The sequence below is a fragment of the Tamandua tetradactyla genome, chromosome 3 (genome assembly GCF_023851605.1).
Source record: "Tamandua tetradactyla isolate mTamTet1 chromosome 3, mTamTet1.pri, whole genome shotgun sequence".
NCBI lineage: Eukaryota > Metazoa > Chordata > Mammalia > Pilosa > Myrmecophagidae > Tamandua > Tamandua tetradactyla.
The window spans coordinates 183,080,370-183,099,615 of record NC_135329.1 but is presented as its reverse complement, the minus strand read 5'-3'; the positions used below and the strand labels follow the sequence as shown (position 1 = coordinate 183,099,615).

Sequence of the window (19,246 nt, the reverse complement as noted above, 5' to 3'; positions counted from 1 at the left end):
GCACCAAGCCAAGCAGAAATTTTCACAAGTACTCACATGCTTGTGCTTAAAGATGTAATTAATGAATTCACAAATCTATTTGTTCATTCATTGGCAACTTTTTGATATTCTGAAAACAAAGCCATGCCTATCAATATGGATGAATCCAGACTAAAATATTCTAACTTTTACAGAAACCCAACTGAAGTTTAAATACTATAAAGGAGAATAATCTCTGGCATTTAAAGGAAACAAATGGGCCAAACAGGTTTTAATATCTTTATGATACAACGTTTTTACTTCAAAACCACCATCAAAGGACAGTCAAGAGCCACCCTGTCACCTAGATTAACCCTTTCTAAAATTCTAGACACAAAGAAAATAAAAATAAAAATAAAAATTTCCTCTCTTTCTCCCAGCCTGGCCAGTAGTTTAGAGTTTGAAGAACTTTTACTTCAACGTTCCTTCAGCTGAACAGGATTCTACTGGGGGGGGGGGGGAGGGAGAGGGAGCACATAGAGACACACTCTTGAGCAGGGTCTGGTATCTTAACTCCTAAACTATTACGTTACAAACTAATCCCTAAATTTTTATGTTACCTCCTCTGAAAGGCTTTACAAACTATCTCATGAACCACCCCCACCTCTCTAACGTTAAAGTCTGTTAAGTCACCGGAGTAGCACTTCCTAAAGTAATCAGAATTCTGTGAACTCTCCTTTTAGGCAGTAACATTCGCACACTTCATATTATTTTAATGCCCCACCCCTATTTTCTTTCCTCCCAAGTTCCAATTATAGTTAGAAGAAATAAAAGAGCTTCTATTGAGACCACCTAAAACGCCAGTCTACTTAAAAGCACGAGAAGGTTCCATATAGACTTGATTATGCTAACCTCTATTTTGAACTTAAACAAGAAATTCTAAAACGTTTGGGTCTGAACCGTCCGAGGTATCAGCTCCCCAAATGGGCAGGAGGAAGGGTAAAGTTTGGCCCTTACCTGGCTCCTTCACTTAGGTATCATCTGGATAGCTAAGGATAGGTTGTTGGGATGGATGCTATGAAGTTGGGGTATCTGGATTTTCAGTGAGAAAAGGGAGACAAGAATACACCAGAAAGTCTTACGAAGACCCACAGGACGTTAATTAGAGTCATAAACGTCAAAGACCCCGGCAGGCCGAACTGGGAGAATAGGAAGAGGGGCAAGAACTGGGCAGGACGTTTGGGTGTGGGGAGAAGGGAAGGGGAAAAAAACTGGCCGGACGCGGCGGAGAGAGAGTAAAGGGTGGGGAGGGGACGCTGGGTACAGTCAGCCCTCGCCCGGGTACCCAGCCCTGGGAAGCCTGCTCCGGGCAGGAAGGTGCCCGAGGCAGCGGATCTCTCCGGGAGGATTCTCCCGGCGGTAGAGGCCAGTGGCGCACCCAAGAGGGGCTCAGGGAGCCGCGCCTCCTTACCTTCGGGCATCTCCCTGTCGCCGAGGTGCTGCAGTTGGTGGCCCTCTCCACCTCCGAAATCCAACTTGGCGGTCTCCACCGCAGCCGTGGCAGCCTCCACGGCCACCGCTTTCCCGGCCTCCGTGGCAGCCTCCACGGCCACCGCTTCCCCGGCCTCCATGGCAGCCGCCACAGCCACCGCTTCCCCGGCCTCCGTGGCAGCCGCCACGGCCACCGCTTCCCCGGCCTCCGTGGCAGCCGCCACGGCCTCCGCTTCCCCAGCCTCCGTGGCAGCCGCCACGGCCACCGCTTCCCCAGCCTCCGTGACAGCTGCCACGGCCACCGCGTCCCCGGCCGTCGCCTCGCTCAGCTCTGACTTCGAGCGCCGGCCCCGCTTTGAGCGCCGGCCCAGCTTGGGGCTGGCATTGGGGCACTTGCAACAACTCAGTGTGTTTCCCATGGGGCTCCTACGCTCCGCGTTCTCCTCTCGCCTCCGACTCCGCGGGGCTTAGCAGCTGCCCCCTCCCGCAACAATGGCGCGGCCGGTACGGGCAGCCCCGGGCTATGCCGGGGCTGCGCCGCAGATGAAGGCTCGGCCTCGCCTGCTGATCACCCACCGGGCCCGGGGCAGGGCTCCGGCCCGGGCGGCACCCCCACCGCCTCGCTGCCGCCGCCTCGCACAAGCTGACTATTCTGCGAGGGCTGTGACCAGTTCGGCTGATTTAAAAGGGGTGGGGACGCGACAAACGCTAAGAACCGCAGCCACTACAGGCAGAGAGCTCCGGGGGAGGTCCACCTCCTTTCACTACCTCCTCCGACTGAACGCTGCTGGCGGCAAGCCTGCCAACCGGAATGCGTCCTACGTCACCTGGTTACAAAAAACCAATCACGTCCAGAGCTCCCTCCCCGCGCCTGCCTCTGAACAATGGCACGTGACTCACAATGCCCCGCCTCCACCCCAGCTCACCCGCCCAACGGCTGCCCCGCCCCCAGCACGGCGAGTCTGGGACTCCCCATTCATCCGCCCGGAGCTTTCCGCATTAGTTGGAAACTTCACTTTTCTCCTAGGTGGATATAGTCTCTGAATTGCTCTTGTTTGTTCCTTCAATACCTCCTCATTGTCCCCAGTGACCTCACTACAAACACATGTGGGAATCACTCCCCCATCTCACATTCCCCATGGCTCCCCTGTTTCCAAGGATGAAATTCAAACTCTTTACCCCAGCACTGATTTAATCGTGGCCGCCATAGAAATCCCTTGTTAGTAAAGAGCGGCTCCATTAGCAACTCCGTTTCTCCCGGCCTGACAGCTAACTTTCATTTAGCATATTGCTTACCCAACTTAGTTACACCCAAATTGTTGACCGTTATTGTAATTAAACGTTCTTCCTTTCTCGCCTTCCAACCCGTGTTAGTTTTCTCCCGCAACCTGACCACAGCAACCCCCAGGGCCTTGCTCCTATTCTCAAGAAAGGGTTGGGCTGTGGTCCTGAATGAGACGTAGAGGACACGTTACCTCTCCACTTCCTTGTACGTAAAATAGGGACTAAACACGACACCCCCCTCAGCTGCCAAATCCTGGGATTCACCAACCCACTTTTCTTGCCTGTTTCTCCCATCCACGGCAGGAGTTTCCAGATTTCCCTTTTTTGCCCACTTCGACGCTTGAGGCACGGTTTGCTCTATAAAAGCGGGGCACCAGATTTGAGGATGACAATGAATAGTTAGCTTTTGCCAAGCGCTTACTATATACCCGATTCTGTTTCAAGAGCTATACTCATTTAACTGCCAACAATCCCTGTTTACGGTCCACAGATTCCCATGTTACAGAACAATCGAGGCGCAGAAGTGAAGTAACTTTCCCAAGGTCACATGACTGCTCAGGGGCGAGACCAGGATTTGATCCTTGGTGGTCTGGATCTCCCCAGTCTCTAGCGATTACCGGAAAATAATGGTAGAAGTCAAACTTGGGGGAAAGCAACTTCAAGCATCAGGGTTTTTGTTTGTTTGCATTCATTTCATTTCTTTGATGTGAATTTTAAAATGCCTTCCCTTGATTCAGCATTAAGTCCGCTCTGTGTGCCAGACACTGTAGGTAGAAACCAGTCCTCCCCTCCATGAGCGCCCATGGATGGGAAAATAAAGGCTGAGAGTCCACATGGCCGTGGCCGCACTGCTGAACCTCGGATTCAGCCCCAATCGATCTGACCCCAGAATCAGTGCTGGGGTAAAGAGTTTGAATTTCATCCTTGGAAACAGGGGAGCCATGGGGAATGTGAGATGGGGGAGTGACTCCCACATGTGTTTGTAGTGAGGTCACTGGGGACAATGAGGAGGTATTGAAGGAACAAACAAGAGCAATTCAGAGACTATATCCACCTAGGAGAAAAGTGAAGTTTCCAACTAAAGGCAGTGGCAGTGGCTGAAGTGGAGGCAATGCATTTGAGGTCATCTGGGAGGGAGAATAATAACAAGTGCTTAGTGGCTGGAGGAAGAAGGAAAAGAGGAGAGGCCAAAATGGCTGCTAGGATTCTGGTTTGGGGGGCTGGGTGGGCAGCACCTTCTCCTAGACAGGGAGTACAGCCAAAGAACAGAATTGAGGAGGACAATACTTTTTGGCTCTGTTAAGTAGAACATCAAATAGAGCTCCCTAGCTGAAAATTGGATATAAATCTGCTGTAGGCTGAGACCACTTTGTGATTCCAACTTATGTTTTCAAAAATAACATGTATATTAAATCAAACCGAAGAGTAGTGGGGAAAATTTTCTAAAACTTACACGCTGAGAGCATAACATTTTTTAGTGATTACTTTCATGGGGCAAATCAGAAACTATGGACTTGACAAGTGAATCCTATGTAAAATAAAACTGTTACACACAAAAAAATTTTTAATTCTATTATCATCAGAGTATATAGAAAGTAGTTGAAGCCATGGGTACACAAGTGATTACCTTGGGAAGATGTTTTATAATAGAAAAAAAAAAACGAAAGAGACTTGGAGAATAGGGATATTCAAGTAGCATTTAAGTGAAGCCAGCAAAGGTGACTGGAAGAGGTTAGGAAAACAACGTGCAGTGAAGTCCAGGGATATGAATATTAATCAGGAATGGCTGATCAGTGGGTCCCACATGGGTAGGGATTATCCCAGCTTCTCACTTCTTTAACAGCAGCAGCTAGCATAACGTCTGGCCAGTAGGCATTCAATGCATCATTCCTTAATGAACAGAGTCAAATGCAGGAGGGCATGAAATCAACAAAGGTCATTGTCTATGGCAGCTCAGTGACTGGGTGTGTGTGTGAGCCCAATGGCAGGGAGTGGGTCAAGGGATGAATAAAAGGTGAGAAGGGGGGGCTTTTCTTACCAAAGAAACATCTAGCTAAGAAAAGAGATGAGGTAGTAGTCTGAGGAATATGCACAGTTAAGGAGATCCTTTTTTTAAGATAGAAAAAAAAAGGGAGCACATTTATTTGTGGAAGGGTATGCTGGTTTGAAATTGTCATGTACCCCAGAGAAGCCTGTTCTTCTAATCCTGATTCAATATGATAGAGTAGGACCCTTTGATTAGATTGTTTCTATGGGTGTGACATTTTGAATAGATGGAGACGTGATTCTACCCATTCAAGATAGGTCTTGATTCGTGGACTGGAGTTCTTTAAAAGGGGAAACATTTCACAGTTCCTAGATAAATGAAAGAGACACAGACATTTGGAGGTGCTTGGAGTGCTGACAGTGAGAACAGAAGCCTAAACATGGGTATTTGGAGATGCAGAGCCCAGCAGATGTTGCCATGTGCCTTCCCATGTAATGTTAAACAAGCCAGAACCCAGAGTTGTGTCCCAGAGAAGCTAAGTGAAAGCCCACAGATGCTTAGAGAGGAAACCTCTGGCATCAGAAGCTGGAAGCAATGGAACCGGGAATAAGGACCAATAGAGGCCAGCCACATGACTTCTCATGTGACAGACATTGGCATTCCTTGAGTCAGGTATCTTTCTCTGGAAGCCTCTGTTTGGACCTTTTTGGCCTTAGAACCATAAACTTGTAACTTAATAAATCCCCTTGAAAAAAGCCAACCCATTTCTGGTATATTGCATTCTGGGAGCATTAGCAAACTAATACAAAGGGTAAGAGCCAATAAAGAAAAGAAGTTTGAAGTTAGAAGATTAACAGAGCAAAGTCCTGAAGAAGGCTGAATTTTCCAGAGCAGGGATAATTTAACTCCTACAGAGATGTTTCTGGGGAGCAGACGTTTAGAAAGAGCTCACCTGATGTTAACTGTTTTGCTCTATTCTAATATACTTGTATTTGCAAAACGATTCTGGGAAAGCAGGTCTAATGTGTTGAAAAATCTGGAAAATCTGGATAAACCTAGCAAAAGCCAAATAATGTCTACCCTCAAAGATGGGTAAAAAGAAATTTGATCAAAAAAACAAGAAGTTTAAGTGCAAATAGATGCATCACAAAAATGGAATATAGAGCTAATTATTTCCCTTCAGTAGTTAAAAGAAATAGGGGGTGCACAGGTGGTTTAGTGGTAGAATTCTTACTTTCCATGCAGGAGACCCAGGTTTGATTCTCTGACCATGCACCGCCCACCAAAAAAAGAAATAGCAACAACTTTGGGTGAAGAGTGAAAAAATTAAGAAGAAAATGACATGTAATTGCAAAAATCCTTTAACCACCTAAAAGAACAAGAAAAGGACGAAAGGGAGTATTACCCTTTAAATCCAACAGGAGGAAAAGGTCACTCCAAAAAGCAGGGAATTAATGGTTAATATTTTTTTCAGTTCTGTTTAAAATAGCTAAGTAAGATTTGGGAACAAAAATAACCAATAAATTGAAATGTGGGAAACCACACTGGAATGGGAAAGGATTTGATGAAGTTGAATTTCAGTAAACAACATCTAGTAACTCCTCAGGTCCAAATGACTGCATCCCATGATAATAATCATATTGTCTGAGGCCCTAGGAATGTCATTACAGACCATTTTGGATGACTCTAATAGACCTGAGATGTCATTTAAGATTAAAGTACAAAAGATTATTTGTATTTAACAAGACACATCCAAAATAGGTATTTCTGACCTTGAAAATTAAAGAAATGTAAAATTTTATAAGCAGAAAGATATTGGGGAGCATTATTATGAAATCAAATTTGAAACATTTTCCTCAAAAAGCACATTGGAGAGCAGTAAGGAAAACCCCTATCCTTCTATTACAACTCTCAGCAAAAGGGAGCAAGTAAGAGTAATGTGATTTGAATTGGGCAAAGGTTTGACTCTGTGAAAGAAGCTGAGATCTTTCAGGAATCCACTGATTGTTCAGAATCCCCTGAGAGGACTCTATGATTAATGTTTTATATGGATTTGGAGTAAATACATTCACCCATTCATTCAATACCGTGCTGGTTTGAAATGATATATGTACCCTAGAAAAACCATGTTTTAATCCTAATCCCATTTTGTAAAGGCAGCCATTTCTTCTAATCCCTATTTAGTATTGTATGCTTGAAACTATAATTAGATTATCTCCCTAGAGATGTGATTTGATCAAGAGTGGCTGTTAAACTGGATTAGGTAGAGTCATATCTCCACCCATTTGGGTGGGTCCTGATTAGTTTCTGAAGTCCTATAAAAGAGGAAACACTTTGGAGAATGTAGGGGATTCAGAGAGAGTAGAGCAGAACTACATAGCCAGGAGAAGCAGAGTCCACTAGCCAGAGACCTTTGGAGATAAAGAAGGAAAACGTCTACTGCAAAGGTTCATGAAACAGGAAGCCAGGAGAAGAAGCTAGCAGATGATGCTTTGTCTCCCATGTGCCCTTCCAGATGAGAGAGGAACCCTCACCGTGTTCACCATGTGCCTTTCCAGATGAGAGAGAAACTCTGACTGTGTTCACCATGTGCCCTTCAACTTGAGAGAGAAACCCTGAACTTCATCAGCCTTCTTGAACTAAGGTATCTTTCCCTGGGTGCCTTATATTGGACTTCTATTGACTTGTTTCAATTGGGACATTTTCTCAGCCTTAGAACTATAAACTAGCAACTTACTAAATTCCCCTTTTTAAAAGCCATCCTGTTTCTGGTATATTGCATTCGAGCAGCTAGCAAACTAGAACAAATACCCATATAATGCTTGAGTCCTTATCACATGCCAAACACTTCTTAAGTACTAGGGATGATATTTTGAACAAGACAAACAAGATCCCAGCTCTCATGAAACTTATCTTCTAGTTAAGGGGTCAACAGATAGTATTGTCCAACTCCCCTCACTCTCATGGCCCAGGATGGCTATTGATCTCTAGATATTGTTATCTTTATTCCAGACATCAGGGTAAGGATGGGGGAAAGAAGGGAGATTTTTCAGAAGATCTACATTGCACAGCACTTACATATCTTTGGCTAAAATTTAGTTACATAGCTACACCAACTGCAAGGGAGGCTCAAAAATGTAAACATTTAGCTTGGTGATGAAAACAGAAGGGGCAACTGGATGTTGGAAGGCACCTAGCACTTTAGGTCACAATCTGTAAGGAAAGATTCTGGAAGTTTCCTCTTAAAGCAAGAAGGATCATGAATAAATTTCATAGCGCTTTGCAAGTACACATGAAAATCTTGTAGAAGTTTTATAATTATCTTTCCTTAAGCTAAGAGGACAGAAAAGTCTTAAGCCATAGAATAAAATTTTAGGTTAGTTTCAATAAAGAATTTTGTGACAGTCATTTATCAGGGCTATGTATCACGTTGTGACTAATTGGGTTCCATCCTGAGTATCATGACCAGTTATTCTTATAGAATAGGGTTTTATGTGTAAACCATATGAACATTTTTTTCTGGGCAGCCTATAGTTATCATTCTCAAAGGCATCTATGAACAAAAAATGTTAAGAATTACTATCTTACCTGTTTTGATATGGAAAATCTTGAAAGTAAGTAGACTTGATAACTTCTCTCATTCCTTACTTCAGAAAATTATCATCTGGCTTTTTCAGAAAGAGGGGAATTCGATGATACTGGTACTCTATCTCGATAAAGTGTACAATGCATCTTCCACCTGTCTCTTTCTCACCTGCTCTCTTCGCACTGCATGTGGGTTTATTTCTGCCAAGTGAGTCAGTTGAGATGAGAATGCTAATTTATTTGAAAAGTTGCTCTGAAAACAAACAAAAAGGGTGTTAGGAGGGTGCACTGGTAATTCAGTGGTAGAATTCTCACCCGCCATATGGGAGACCTGGGTGTGATTTCTGGCCCATGCACTCTAAAGGAAAAAAAAATAATTCAATAAATGGTGCTGCAATGATGAAATATTCACATGGGAAAAGAAAGAAATGTGACCACCACACAGTACACCAAAAAAACAAAAAAAGTGTTAGTTTTCCATACCACCAGGGCAGATAATAGATGATGCTCATTGGAAAAACCAGTACTGGCCCCAATAGTCCTCCGTGATTTACAAGTTCCATACACCAAGGCAAGTTGTGGAGACAAGTTCTAGGAAGGGCTTATGATTTTAAGAGAGACCAGGAGTTTCCTTTTGCCTTCCTGGGCCATTTACTCTGCTCTGCTTTAAAATATTTTATTTGCTTCCAGTTCCGTTCTTCTAAGTGCTCTGGGAAACCTAAAATCTTTCCCAGGCATCTGCTAGTACTTCCTCAGAGCACCTCTGAGTGGGAGTGGAAGACCCTTGCTCCTCATGAAGTGCCCTTTTCTGGCTCCCGGGTTTATAAAGGAGATGCCAGCTCTTCTCCCAACTCCAGTGACTACAACAGCATGTGGTCTGCATTTAACCAGTAGCATAAAAGAACAAGTTTATATACTTGTCCAGTATATAAACTCACTGTCAAATTAATTTTGGAATAAGGTAGACTATAAATAAATCCAATGCTTGCAATCATCTTTTCCCAGTCATGCCAATACTCCTCCCCTCCCAGGTATGTCACTATCTCTACCTATTTCACTTGTGCAATTCTCAACTTAAAAGTTGAGAATAAGAAGTGTCAACTTTTATTCTCTTAAAATCAAGACCTTGCTAAAGCTGATTTACTGACAGTAGAACCATTTTCTCCTAGCAGTTATTTAACATGTTCCCCCAGTTTCTCTTAGCAGCCTTTTTGACAGCAGCCTCCTTAAATCAAGTTAATGTTAGAAAGGCAAGGCTGTAGGAGGAAGAGGAGCTCATTAAACTTGACAGCAGGGAAAAGTTAGAAAAATCCATTTTTTAAACAATTTCTTCTCTAGAAATAAAATTCTTATAGGTTTTATACTCTATTGCTGAGACAAATCAATTTTTATCCCTACAGGATAGAGTCCACCCTAAAGTACCTCCAGAATTTTTCTATTAGAAGGGTTTGGGACAGCAATCTGGATGGATGCAGGAGCCAGAAACTTGTCTTAAAAGATATATCTGTATAGAACACTTTAAAAAAATTAGATTGCATTTGGCTCCTCTGGTGAGCAGGTCTGGCTTCTACAGGGTGCTCATTTGATGGGCCTAGTTTGAATAATGTCACACTCTCCCTGAGCTGTTCCTTCTTAGTCCCACTTACCACACATATGAAATACACTATCCCTTTGAAAAAATATTCTTGTTATGCAATCAATGCTTTGTTATGGAGGGGGAAAGACAGCAAAAAGAAAGACTCTGGGACCAAAGGAGCAGTTGAAATCAGGGTCTTCAAACCTAGTCTGCTCTGTTCTTTGTAGCTGACTTATTACCTCCAAAATCCAAATAGTGTCTGCCCCACCTTGACCATCTGGTAAACCTCTACTCATTCTTTGAGGCTTATCTTAAACAGAGCTTCCTCTGCAATGCTTCTCTAGTTTTGTCAAGACAGTGAGGTCCTGCATCTTCAGGAAAACTGTGCCTTCTGCAAACCTCAGTATAAAGCAACATGTATCACTCTGCATAATAATTATTTATATATGTCTGACATCCTTATTAGACTAGACACTTTTTGAGGGTGGAGCTATTCTATTCATTTTGGGTGTATCCCCAACAGTAAGTATAGTGTCTAGTGCTTTGTAGTCTCAACACATTTTTCCTGAATGAATGGATACGTGAATGAGAAAGTTGAATTGAGAATAACAAAATAACAATTTGAGTACTGCTCTCCTATTTTTCAGTTTGCTCTTTTCTCTTTTGTGCCTCTGCTTCCAGCTTCTCTTCTCCTATAGCAACAACAATTTTATAATGCTCATGATTGTGTGCGGCAGAAAATCAGGCAGGACACAGAGGGGACTGCTTGTCCCCACTCCGTGACGGCTGGCTTCAGGTGGAATGGGCCTGACAAGAGGATGTGGATGTGGCTGAGAGCTCACCTAGGGCCCTCTGCCTGGAGTCTCAGTTCTGGCCATCAGCTGGGCTCAGTTCTTTCCCATGCCACATCTCCTGAGGCTGGAATGTCAGCTCTGGCTTCTTCACTCACATTTCAGGTCCTGACGTGTGAAGGCTGGCACATCTGGGGCTGGCCGCATGTCCCTCCCCACACGGGGCTCTCAGAGCAGTCAGACTTCTTACAGCACACAGCTGCACCATCCCAGCGTATTTCATTCCTCCAGTTAAACGCCTTAATCTCAAAAAAAAAAAAAAACAAAAAAAAAAAAAAGGAGATGTGGGGGTTAACAGCGTTCTTTCAATTAAAGAAAAACTAAATCTAAGCCAAATCCTTCACTGGGCTGAAGTTCATCCAGACCATCAGTTTATAGTGGATTATGCTAAAATTACTGTAACCAAATCTGAGTCTAATGCACTACCTGGCATCCAAATAATCCCTTTCCTCTTTGGCCTCTGGAATGTTTAATGACCAAACAGAATACAGATTTTTGCAGGTGCCTCCAGAGGCAAGTTTCCCATAGGTAAAGCCTATTTTATAATGTCCTACTTATATTTTCAAAAGTATCATACACATCAGATGAGCAATAGAGGAAAATTCCTAAAATGTATATGACAAGAACATCACACTTTTCTAGTAATTACTTTGATAGAGCAACTTAGAATTTATACGTTCAGCAAGTGAAAAGCCTTATATAAACAAAAACCATTATATAAAATCAAGACTTTAAATGCTACTATTTTTACTACTTTCAACCAGCAATTATGGGTGAATGGGCACTGTTCAGTGCTTTACATACATAAAATAATAACCACAAAAATCCCATGAGATGATAATATGAAAGTCCCTCTGATACCAAAGACCCAACTAACTCCATCACACAAGGATTTTCCCTTCTCTCGGGAAGTAGGTGGATTGAACATCTGTTTGCTATTGCCTGTTTTTGAAGTAAGGCATGCCAAGGTCTGTGTGCCCTTCCTCAGAAGTACCAGGGGAGAAGAGCTGCAGCATCTGCAAACTCTGCTTAAGTTTCTTTGGGGGAAAAAATCATGCTTTGCTGTTGTTTTGTGTTTCTATAAAAGAATAAGGAGAAACCATCCCTCAGAGTCCCCAGGGAGGTAAGGTAGTTCCGATTAGGCAGCAGTTGTGACTGGATGTCTGTACAGAAGAAAGGAATAAACAGGGTCAGAAAAATACACATGTCCTACTGGTGTCCTTACAGGGCCTCCAGTGAAGCCTGGAGTCAGCCAGTCCTGAGGCTCAGGATAATTTAGACAGTTAATTATAATTAAGTAGGAATTAGTAACTATTGGATAACTGAAGGATCCATGGGCTGGAAGTAAGGGCTATGCTACGCCATATCGGAGGCTGAGGCATAGGTTACAATAACACTGATCTTGTCCTTATTTAAATGTTTGGCATACAGCTCATCATCAGTTATTTTGTGTAAATTTTATTCTCTAGAATATCGTGCTGAGATATTATTTACCTGGAATATTGAGTTTTTTTGGTGCCCTCTTTGCATCCAAGGCTGGTGCCTCACTTGCCTCCTTTTACTCTAGGTGCTGGCCTGGGGGTATGGAAGCAGCCGGAGGGGCAGCTGGACAGGGCTCGGCCTGCCGTTGATAAGCACTAGAGTCAATCCTTTTGACTGGTCTGAAATGGGTGTCCTGAAATTTTCAATTCATTGAGAACAAGAGAATCAAATTCAGTCTCCTGCAGAGGTGGGAGGCAACCCCGAGTCTTGTGGGTATCATGGTTATCACTGTCTACAGAAAGAGCAACAGATGTGCCTAAAATGACAAATCCAGAAACTGGCAAATCAGGACTTGAATTTAGACTGGACTAGTCATAGGCCATGCGTTCAGCCTCTGCCCTCCAAGAGAGCACCTCCTCACTTATTTCCCTTCATCCTCCCTTAAAAAAGAAAAATAATATACCTATTTCTCATTTAACATAGCAGCCAAATGGAATTTATGAGAAAAATATCCTCTATTTTAACAACTTTTATTGTCTTTTTCCTCCTACAGAAATAACATATTCACTGTAAAGAAATTAGGAAATACACATAAAGAGAAGCAAATCAAAGTAAATGAAAATCCCACCCTAAGAGCCACCCACCATTAGCATCTTATTGCATATCCCTCCAAGCTTTATTGTAATAAAAGTAAATTATGCCCACGCAATTTAAAAATGAAATCATTTTGTACAAGCAGATTTTGTAATTTGCTTTCTTCACTTAACAATATACCTCTCTCATTGTTTTTCTGCAGAGTAATTGGTAATTACATAACTAACACCCATCTACTTATGAGTAGTTATTGATGGCCTGTTACTCTTCAGTTAGTGAGTGAGGCACTGAAGACACAGCAGTAAACAAAGTAAAGAATTTAATCAACTGGGGTTGATATTTAAGAGGAGGGAGACATTAAAAAATAATAATTATACATCAGCTAATGGGGGTACTATTTTGTAAGGTATGTTCAGAGAGTCTTCTCTGGTAAATGGGACAGAAAGACAGCTGAATAAATCAGGGAGGGGGGTGCAAGCCTTATAGCTATCTGGAGGAACAGGAAGAGCCAAGGCCCAAAGGCAGAGCTTGGTAGTTTGATTAGAGGAAATCAAAGGGGCCAGGTGCCTGCAAGGGTGACTGGGTGGAGGGTGGAAGGAGAGGAGGTCAGAAGAGGCAGCAAATGACCACTAGATCCTTGGAAAGGACTCCAGATTATATTCTGGGAGGAATGGAAAGCCACTGGAGAGTTTTGAGGATTTGACATTTTTTAACATGACTTTTGGTTCCTGGGTGGAGTCCAGATTGGATGTTTCAAAACTTTTGCAACCCTCTTACTGTACAATTACATTACTTAGCACTGCATCTTAAAGTGAGAGGCAGGGGGAGGAACTTCTGGGACACTGGGCTCCATGACCTACAGCCCTTTTAGTACCCGTATCATCCCACTTGGCCGTCCCATTTCCCAATCTGATAAACAGTCCTGGGTAAGACTCAGGCTTTTCTCATGACCTTCTCCACCAGGTCAATCATTGAGACCAATCTTCTCCCCTTTAAGATCAGCTCATTGCCCTCCCTTCCCCTTCCTTATGTTTGCCCCCTCTCACTTTGTCTTGCACTCAAGCTCCAAACTGTTAGGACTCTCCACCCCAAGTCAAACCTCCAGCTACTGGCACAACTGCCATCTGCCAGCATTCCAACATTCTCACTTTCCCACTCTGACTCCCTTTCCCCTCTCCCCCACTCCCTTTTCCTGGCTTTCCAGGTTTTATTAGTTTCGATCCCACTTGTGCTACTGTTGGGTGCTCTTTTATGGAAGGAGCCCTCTGCAGTAACTCCCTTTAAGTGTGCCTTTATTTATTTTTCTGCCCTTCTGCTCTAGAAAGTAAGTAATAAGTGAAAGCTCAGCTCAGACTCCTGGGCTGACCTGCTCGCTTCTACCACAGATGAAAATTAATCTTAAGAAAGACAGGAAGTGGTACCTATAAATTGAGGGGAAAGCCAGGAGAGCTACTGGCTGGGCCTCACTCTTTCATAGGGTCTCAAATTTAGCACTGGGACAGCAATGTCACAAGGTTACACCTGGTTACAGAGATACGTCGGTAGGTTCAAAGAAAGAAGACATCATTCATCTTTAACTCTGTGTCTCATTACTGGGCCACATCTGTTGTGAACTCTGAATTCATGTTTCCAATAATCCTCCTGCTAATTCCTAAACATCTTGGAAATGGCATAATTACATTGAAGAGAATTTGTATGTATGTGTTTGAAATTGTTAACCTGTTAAATATTGACATTTTAAAACATCATTATTGGAATCCTAGTTTTGACATTTCTCCTGCTGCTGCTGCTGCTGCTTTGCTTAATACAGAAGTGGCCTGTGCCTCTCATGACCTCTGAAAGGCCCCGTGAAAACCTGAAACCAAAGCATGATGACAAAGTCTGATCATTCAGCACTAAGGGCCTCCTCATGTTACTTCTTTACTTAGAAAAAGAAAATGTTGTTGTGGAAGACGCAGAGCCACAGATTTTCTTTCCAAGTCAGTCAGTTTCCAAATTCTTAAACTTTTCAGTGAACGAATTGAACCATTAGGGACTTTCCTAGATTGAAACTATCTAAACCCGACCAAAACAAAATCCCCAGTGTGAACCCAAATCTACCAGGCTGGTGAGAATCAGATATGCCCTGGGACCCAGCATGTGGGGGGATTGATTCCGAGTCTCTGCTGGCCCCTGTCATCTCCCCACCCCCTACGGCCATCTCAAAAGCAGATAGAAGGTGAGTAAAAAGTTACATGTCTTGCTGCATATCTTACCAAATACTCATGCCTATTTTCTTGTGCAATTCCAGTGCACCTCATCTTAATCTCTGTAACTGCGGTTTCTAACCAGAATATGCTCGTATGTTCAGTATGAAGATAACAGCATAAAACTTTTTATCAACACTTGTACTCTGCAATAATACTAATCAGCTTGAGTTTGAGGGATCATTACACTGTATGTAGTTTTAAATTCCCCAGTGATGCCAAATATATTTGTGCCAGCAGACACTGTTCCAAAATGCTGCAGTTCAATTTAGCTGAATACCGAGGGGACTGACTCAAATTACTGTGAAGGAAATAAATATATCTTTAACTAACTCTTATACCAAAACATTGAAAACTCTGAAAATCTGTATCACAGAGACTCAGAAAGTAGTAAAGTAAAGCATATCCAGAAACTCTAATATAGTTTGTTTTCTTTAATTATATTTTTGTAACTCCTTACAATTGACTTCTTTCCTCAGTCATATATGAAAGTGCTGTTTTTATAAACTCATGACAGCATCCAGTTAATTACTAATCATTGTTAGAAATGTTAAAATCTGTCATACACTACAGAATTATTATAATAATAATCCCAAAGTGATATCTAACTTTGAGGCCTTAGTATAAGTTAGAAGCTTTGCTAGGGATTTTTTTTTTTTTTTTTTTTTAAAGGAAAGACAGAGAGAAGGAAGGAAGGAAGGAAGAAAGGGAAACATTTTTAAACATTTTCTTGTTTTTTATTGTATTCTGTTTCTCCGTTTTTGTTACATGGGCTGGGGCCGGGAATCGAACCGAGGTCCTCCGGCATAGCAGGCAAGCACTTTGCCCGCTGAGCCACCGCGGCCCGCCCTTGCTAGGGATTTTTATGCGTTGTCTTATAAAAACCTCTCGACAGCCTTATGAGATAGGGAAAACAATTTGCTAACTCATATCCTAGTGATCATACTGACAAAGATTTTTTACTGAGAACTTACTATGTTCCAGCCACTTTTCTTTGTGCTTTACGTGAATGAACTCATTCACTTGTCACAATTCTGCACAAAAAAGGTGCTATCATTCTTATTTTAGGATTGAGAAAACTGAGGCACAGAGTTGAAGTACATGCCCAAGTTCACACAGCTATAAATGACCTAGCCAATATTCAAACTTGGATAGTGAGCTGGTTTGAATCTGTGATAAACCCCAGAAAAGCCATGTCCTTTAATCCTCATTCAATACTGCTGGCTGGGAGCATTTTGATTGTTCCCGTGGAGATGAGAGTCTTCTTAGAGCCATGAGCCTGAGAGAACCACAGAGTCACAGCCAGTGACTTTTGGAGATGAAGAAGGAGGATGCCCCCGTGGGAGCTTCATGAAACAGGAAGCCAGGAGAGAAAGGTAGCAGATGATGTCGTGTTTGCCATGTGTCTCTCCAGCTGAGAGAGGAACCCAAATGTCTTTGCCATGTGCCTTCTCACTTGAGAGAGAAACCCTGAACTTCATCGGCCTTTTTAAACCAAGCTATCTTTTCCTGGATGCCTTTGATTGGACATTTCTATAGACTTGCTTTAATTGGGACATTTTCTCGGCCTTAGAACTGTAAACTAGCAACTTATTAAATTCTCCTTTCAAAAAGCTATTCATTTCCTGATATATTGCATTCCAGCAGCTAGCAAACTAGAATAGATAGTATGGCTTCAGACTCAGTCTCTGCCTTGCTAAACAGCTGTCAGCACTACATTTACTTTGACCCTTTTATGTGCCAGGCATTGTGTAAAATGATCTTCATATGTTATCTCATTAAATTATTCCTCCATGGGAGCTCATTCTTTTCCCTGTTTTTTTTTTTTTTTCAAATGAGAAAAGTAAGGTACAGGCCATTTGTTTAAGGGTCAGAGCTAGAATTCAAAACCTGGTCTTGCCTAACTTGCAAGCTCATATGCTTTTCATTTTATTGCACAGAAAAAATTGGTGAGGCCTCTGGTAGGCTGAATTATATACCTGCTTGAAAGACATGCTCTTGATCTTAATCCCGTGTGTGGGAATTTATTTGTAAATAGGACCTTTTGAAATTGATATTTTCAGTTATGGTGTGGCCATCAGTGTGGACCTTAATCTGCAGCGAGAAGCCAGAGAGAGCCGCAGGGAGGAGCCCAAAGCTGGAAGTCAGTGGAAACCGGAAGAGCAGATAGAAGAGGCGGGCACTGCTCGGTGACCAGAGGCAGAGCTACAAGCCAAGGAATGCCGGGCATGGCGGGCAGCCAGCCCCGGAACGCACACACTCCCGGAGGAGGCAAGCCTTGTCGATATCTTGATTTGGATTTCTTCTGGCTTCAAAACCGTGAGCCAATGACTTGTTAAGTCAACCATTGTGTGGTATTTGTCACAGCCATCTGGCACACTAAGACAGCCTCCACACGTGCATACTGACTTTGAGGGAAGAGTATCCCGACTGTGAGAATTAAACTAACCTGGCCCTGCAATAGGAGAAATGCCCCACTAACACAGTGTGCTGCACGTTAAGACACAGAGGGAGGGATGGAGAGCTAAGTGGTTTGATCCGTGTTTACCTTTCTCACTTTCCAAGGTAAAGACAGGTTAAAGAAGTAGAGATCAGGATGCTCATGAGTCTGGATTCTGGCAAGTTTACTTTTTGTGGGCTCGCTCAGGCTGGAAGACCGAGTGTCAGAGCCCTAACCTCATGAGCCCTGATTTCACTACTTTTCTTTTCCTTTTTTTTTTTTTTTACCAGGCAAGCTGTGGAAATGCAAGAGATACTATTCTTACAAGCAAGAAAACCAGCTTATAGTTTTTCCTGTTATTCATTTTTTTTGAAGTTTCCTCTTCCTTACTGTTGAACATTGTCTGAAGAATTATCTTTCAGGGCTTTATTTAGGTATTATTTTACCAAGTTGCAGTAATTTCTATTTTCTGAAATCAGTTTCTGATTTTCATTCATAACTGCAGATTTCAACCTCCACCTTTCAAAAGTTTGGTGCACTGTGCAAAGGACATTTCTCCTGAAAAAAGGTATTTCATTTTCCTGAGCTTTTAGAAATGGATATTTTCAACTAACAAACTGCTGTCATTTCTCCTTTCTGTGGTCATCTCAGTCATTTGTATGCCATATATGTGTGTGTGTGTGTGTGTGTGTGTGTGTGTGTGTGTATGACAAATTGACTTACAAGACTGGGTGTTTCTTCTAGAGCAGGACACACTGTAAATAGCGCCCCCTCTGATTATTCGGTGCACAAGCACACAACCAGACGCAGTGCCCTGCTCAGGAAATCGTGAGGGGACACCGCCTAACAGTAGAAATTCTGTAGGAATCTGCTGAAACCAGATAGAGCTCTGTGCTACAGAAATGGAGCACTTAAGCATAGAATTTTATAACAGGAGTTTATTGTGCTTTGCTTTTTCCCCCTCCTGCTTTATTTACAATCCTTTACCTTATTTCCAGATTTTAGTTCTATGGCTTTTAAATTCTCTTCTCTGCTATTGCAGAACATGAATATGCAACATAATATATCTACCTATGTGCACAAGACATAAAAAAACCAGTTGTTTACCTATTTGAAATGGGCTCAATTTATTTTAATTATTAAAAATTGAGGGGCGGTGCAATGGTGGCTCAGTGGCAGAGTTCTCACCTACCATGCCAGAGACCTGGGTTTGATTCCTGGAGCCTGCCCATGCCAAAAAAAATTGAGAGTTTCAGGGAAATTGTTGCTGTGGGGTAAATATATTTTATTTGATCATAGCATTAGTTTAGTATTGCCTCTCACAGTTGAAATATGTAATGAAGAATCAGATCTGGTATAAAGCGCTGTGAATTTTGGTTAATTAGACATTTTGATAAGCTAACATAGTTTTCAAATGTAGCCATAAAAGTTATCATGAAATCCCAGAACTATAGTAATAAGAGAGATTGGGAAGGAGGTAATCTGATTCACTTTATTGGTTTAGTGCAGACATATTCTAAAGAGCAATACAATGAACCAACACTCCATCACCTTTTGCTTCTAACTAGTAAACTTGCTTTGCAAATTTTCAGTGCTCAGCAAAAGTTCTTCTAAATAGAGTTTTCTCTTCATTGGATTAGATCCCACAAGCTGAAGACAAAAGATAGCTGAATTATCTGATGCTCCTTCTTTTCTACTTTTAACTTGCTGGTGGGATTGCAGGAGCTTTTAACTTTCTATATAGAAAAATAA

General features: G+C 42.5%; 1 protein-coding gene and 1 long non-coding RNA gene across 12 annotated transcripts in view; one reads left to right on the top strand and one right to left on the bottom strand.

The window, feature by feature from the left end:
• Positions 1-10,977, bottom strand: part of CCNYL1 (cyclin Y like 1) — a 45,591-nt gene extending 34,614 nt beyond the window's left edge. Inside the window, exons 1-3 of one of the 11 annotated variants that reach the window (XM_077154873.1) lie at positions 8,475-10,977; positions 8,309-8,388; positions 2,376-4,623 (exon numbers count right to left, since the gene is read on the bottom strand). Coding sequence is in view for 2 of the 11 variants with exons in the window: in XM_077154877.1 (XP_077010992.1) it covers positions 1,430-1,868 (439 nt within the window). In the remaining 9 variants the exon portion in view is untranslated. Of the gene's footprint in view, positions 1-975; positions 1,143-1,429; positions 2,195-2,375 lie in introns of those variants that run through there. The other 10 variants (XM_077154869.1, XM_077154872.1, XM_077154871.1 and 7 more) reach the window with 10 other exon arrangements.
• Positions 10,978-13,991: 3,014 nt separating this feature from the next.
• Positions 13,992-18,154, top strand: LOC143676515 (uncharacterized). Its single transcript, XR_013172143.1, has 3 exons — positions 13,992-15,026; positions 17,118-17,373; positions 18,000-18,154. It is a non-coding gene; the product is annotated as an uncharacterized LOC143676515 (long non-coding RNA).
• Positions 18,155-19,246: the final 1,092 nt, after the last annotated feature.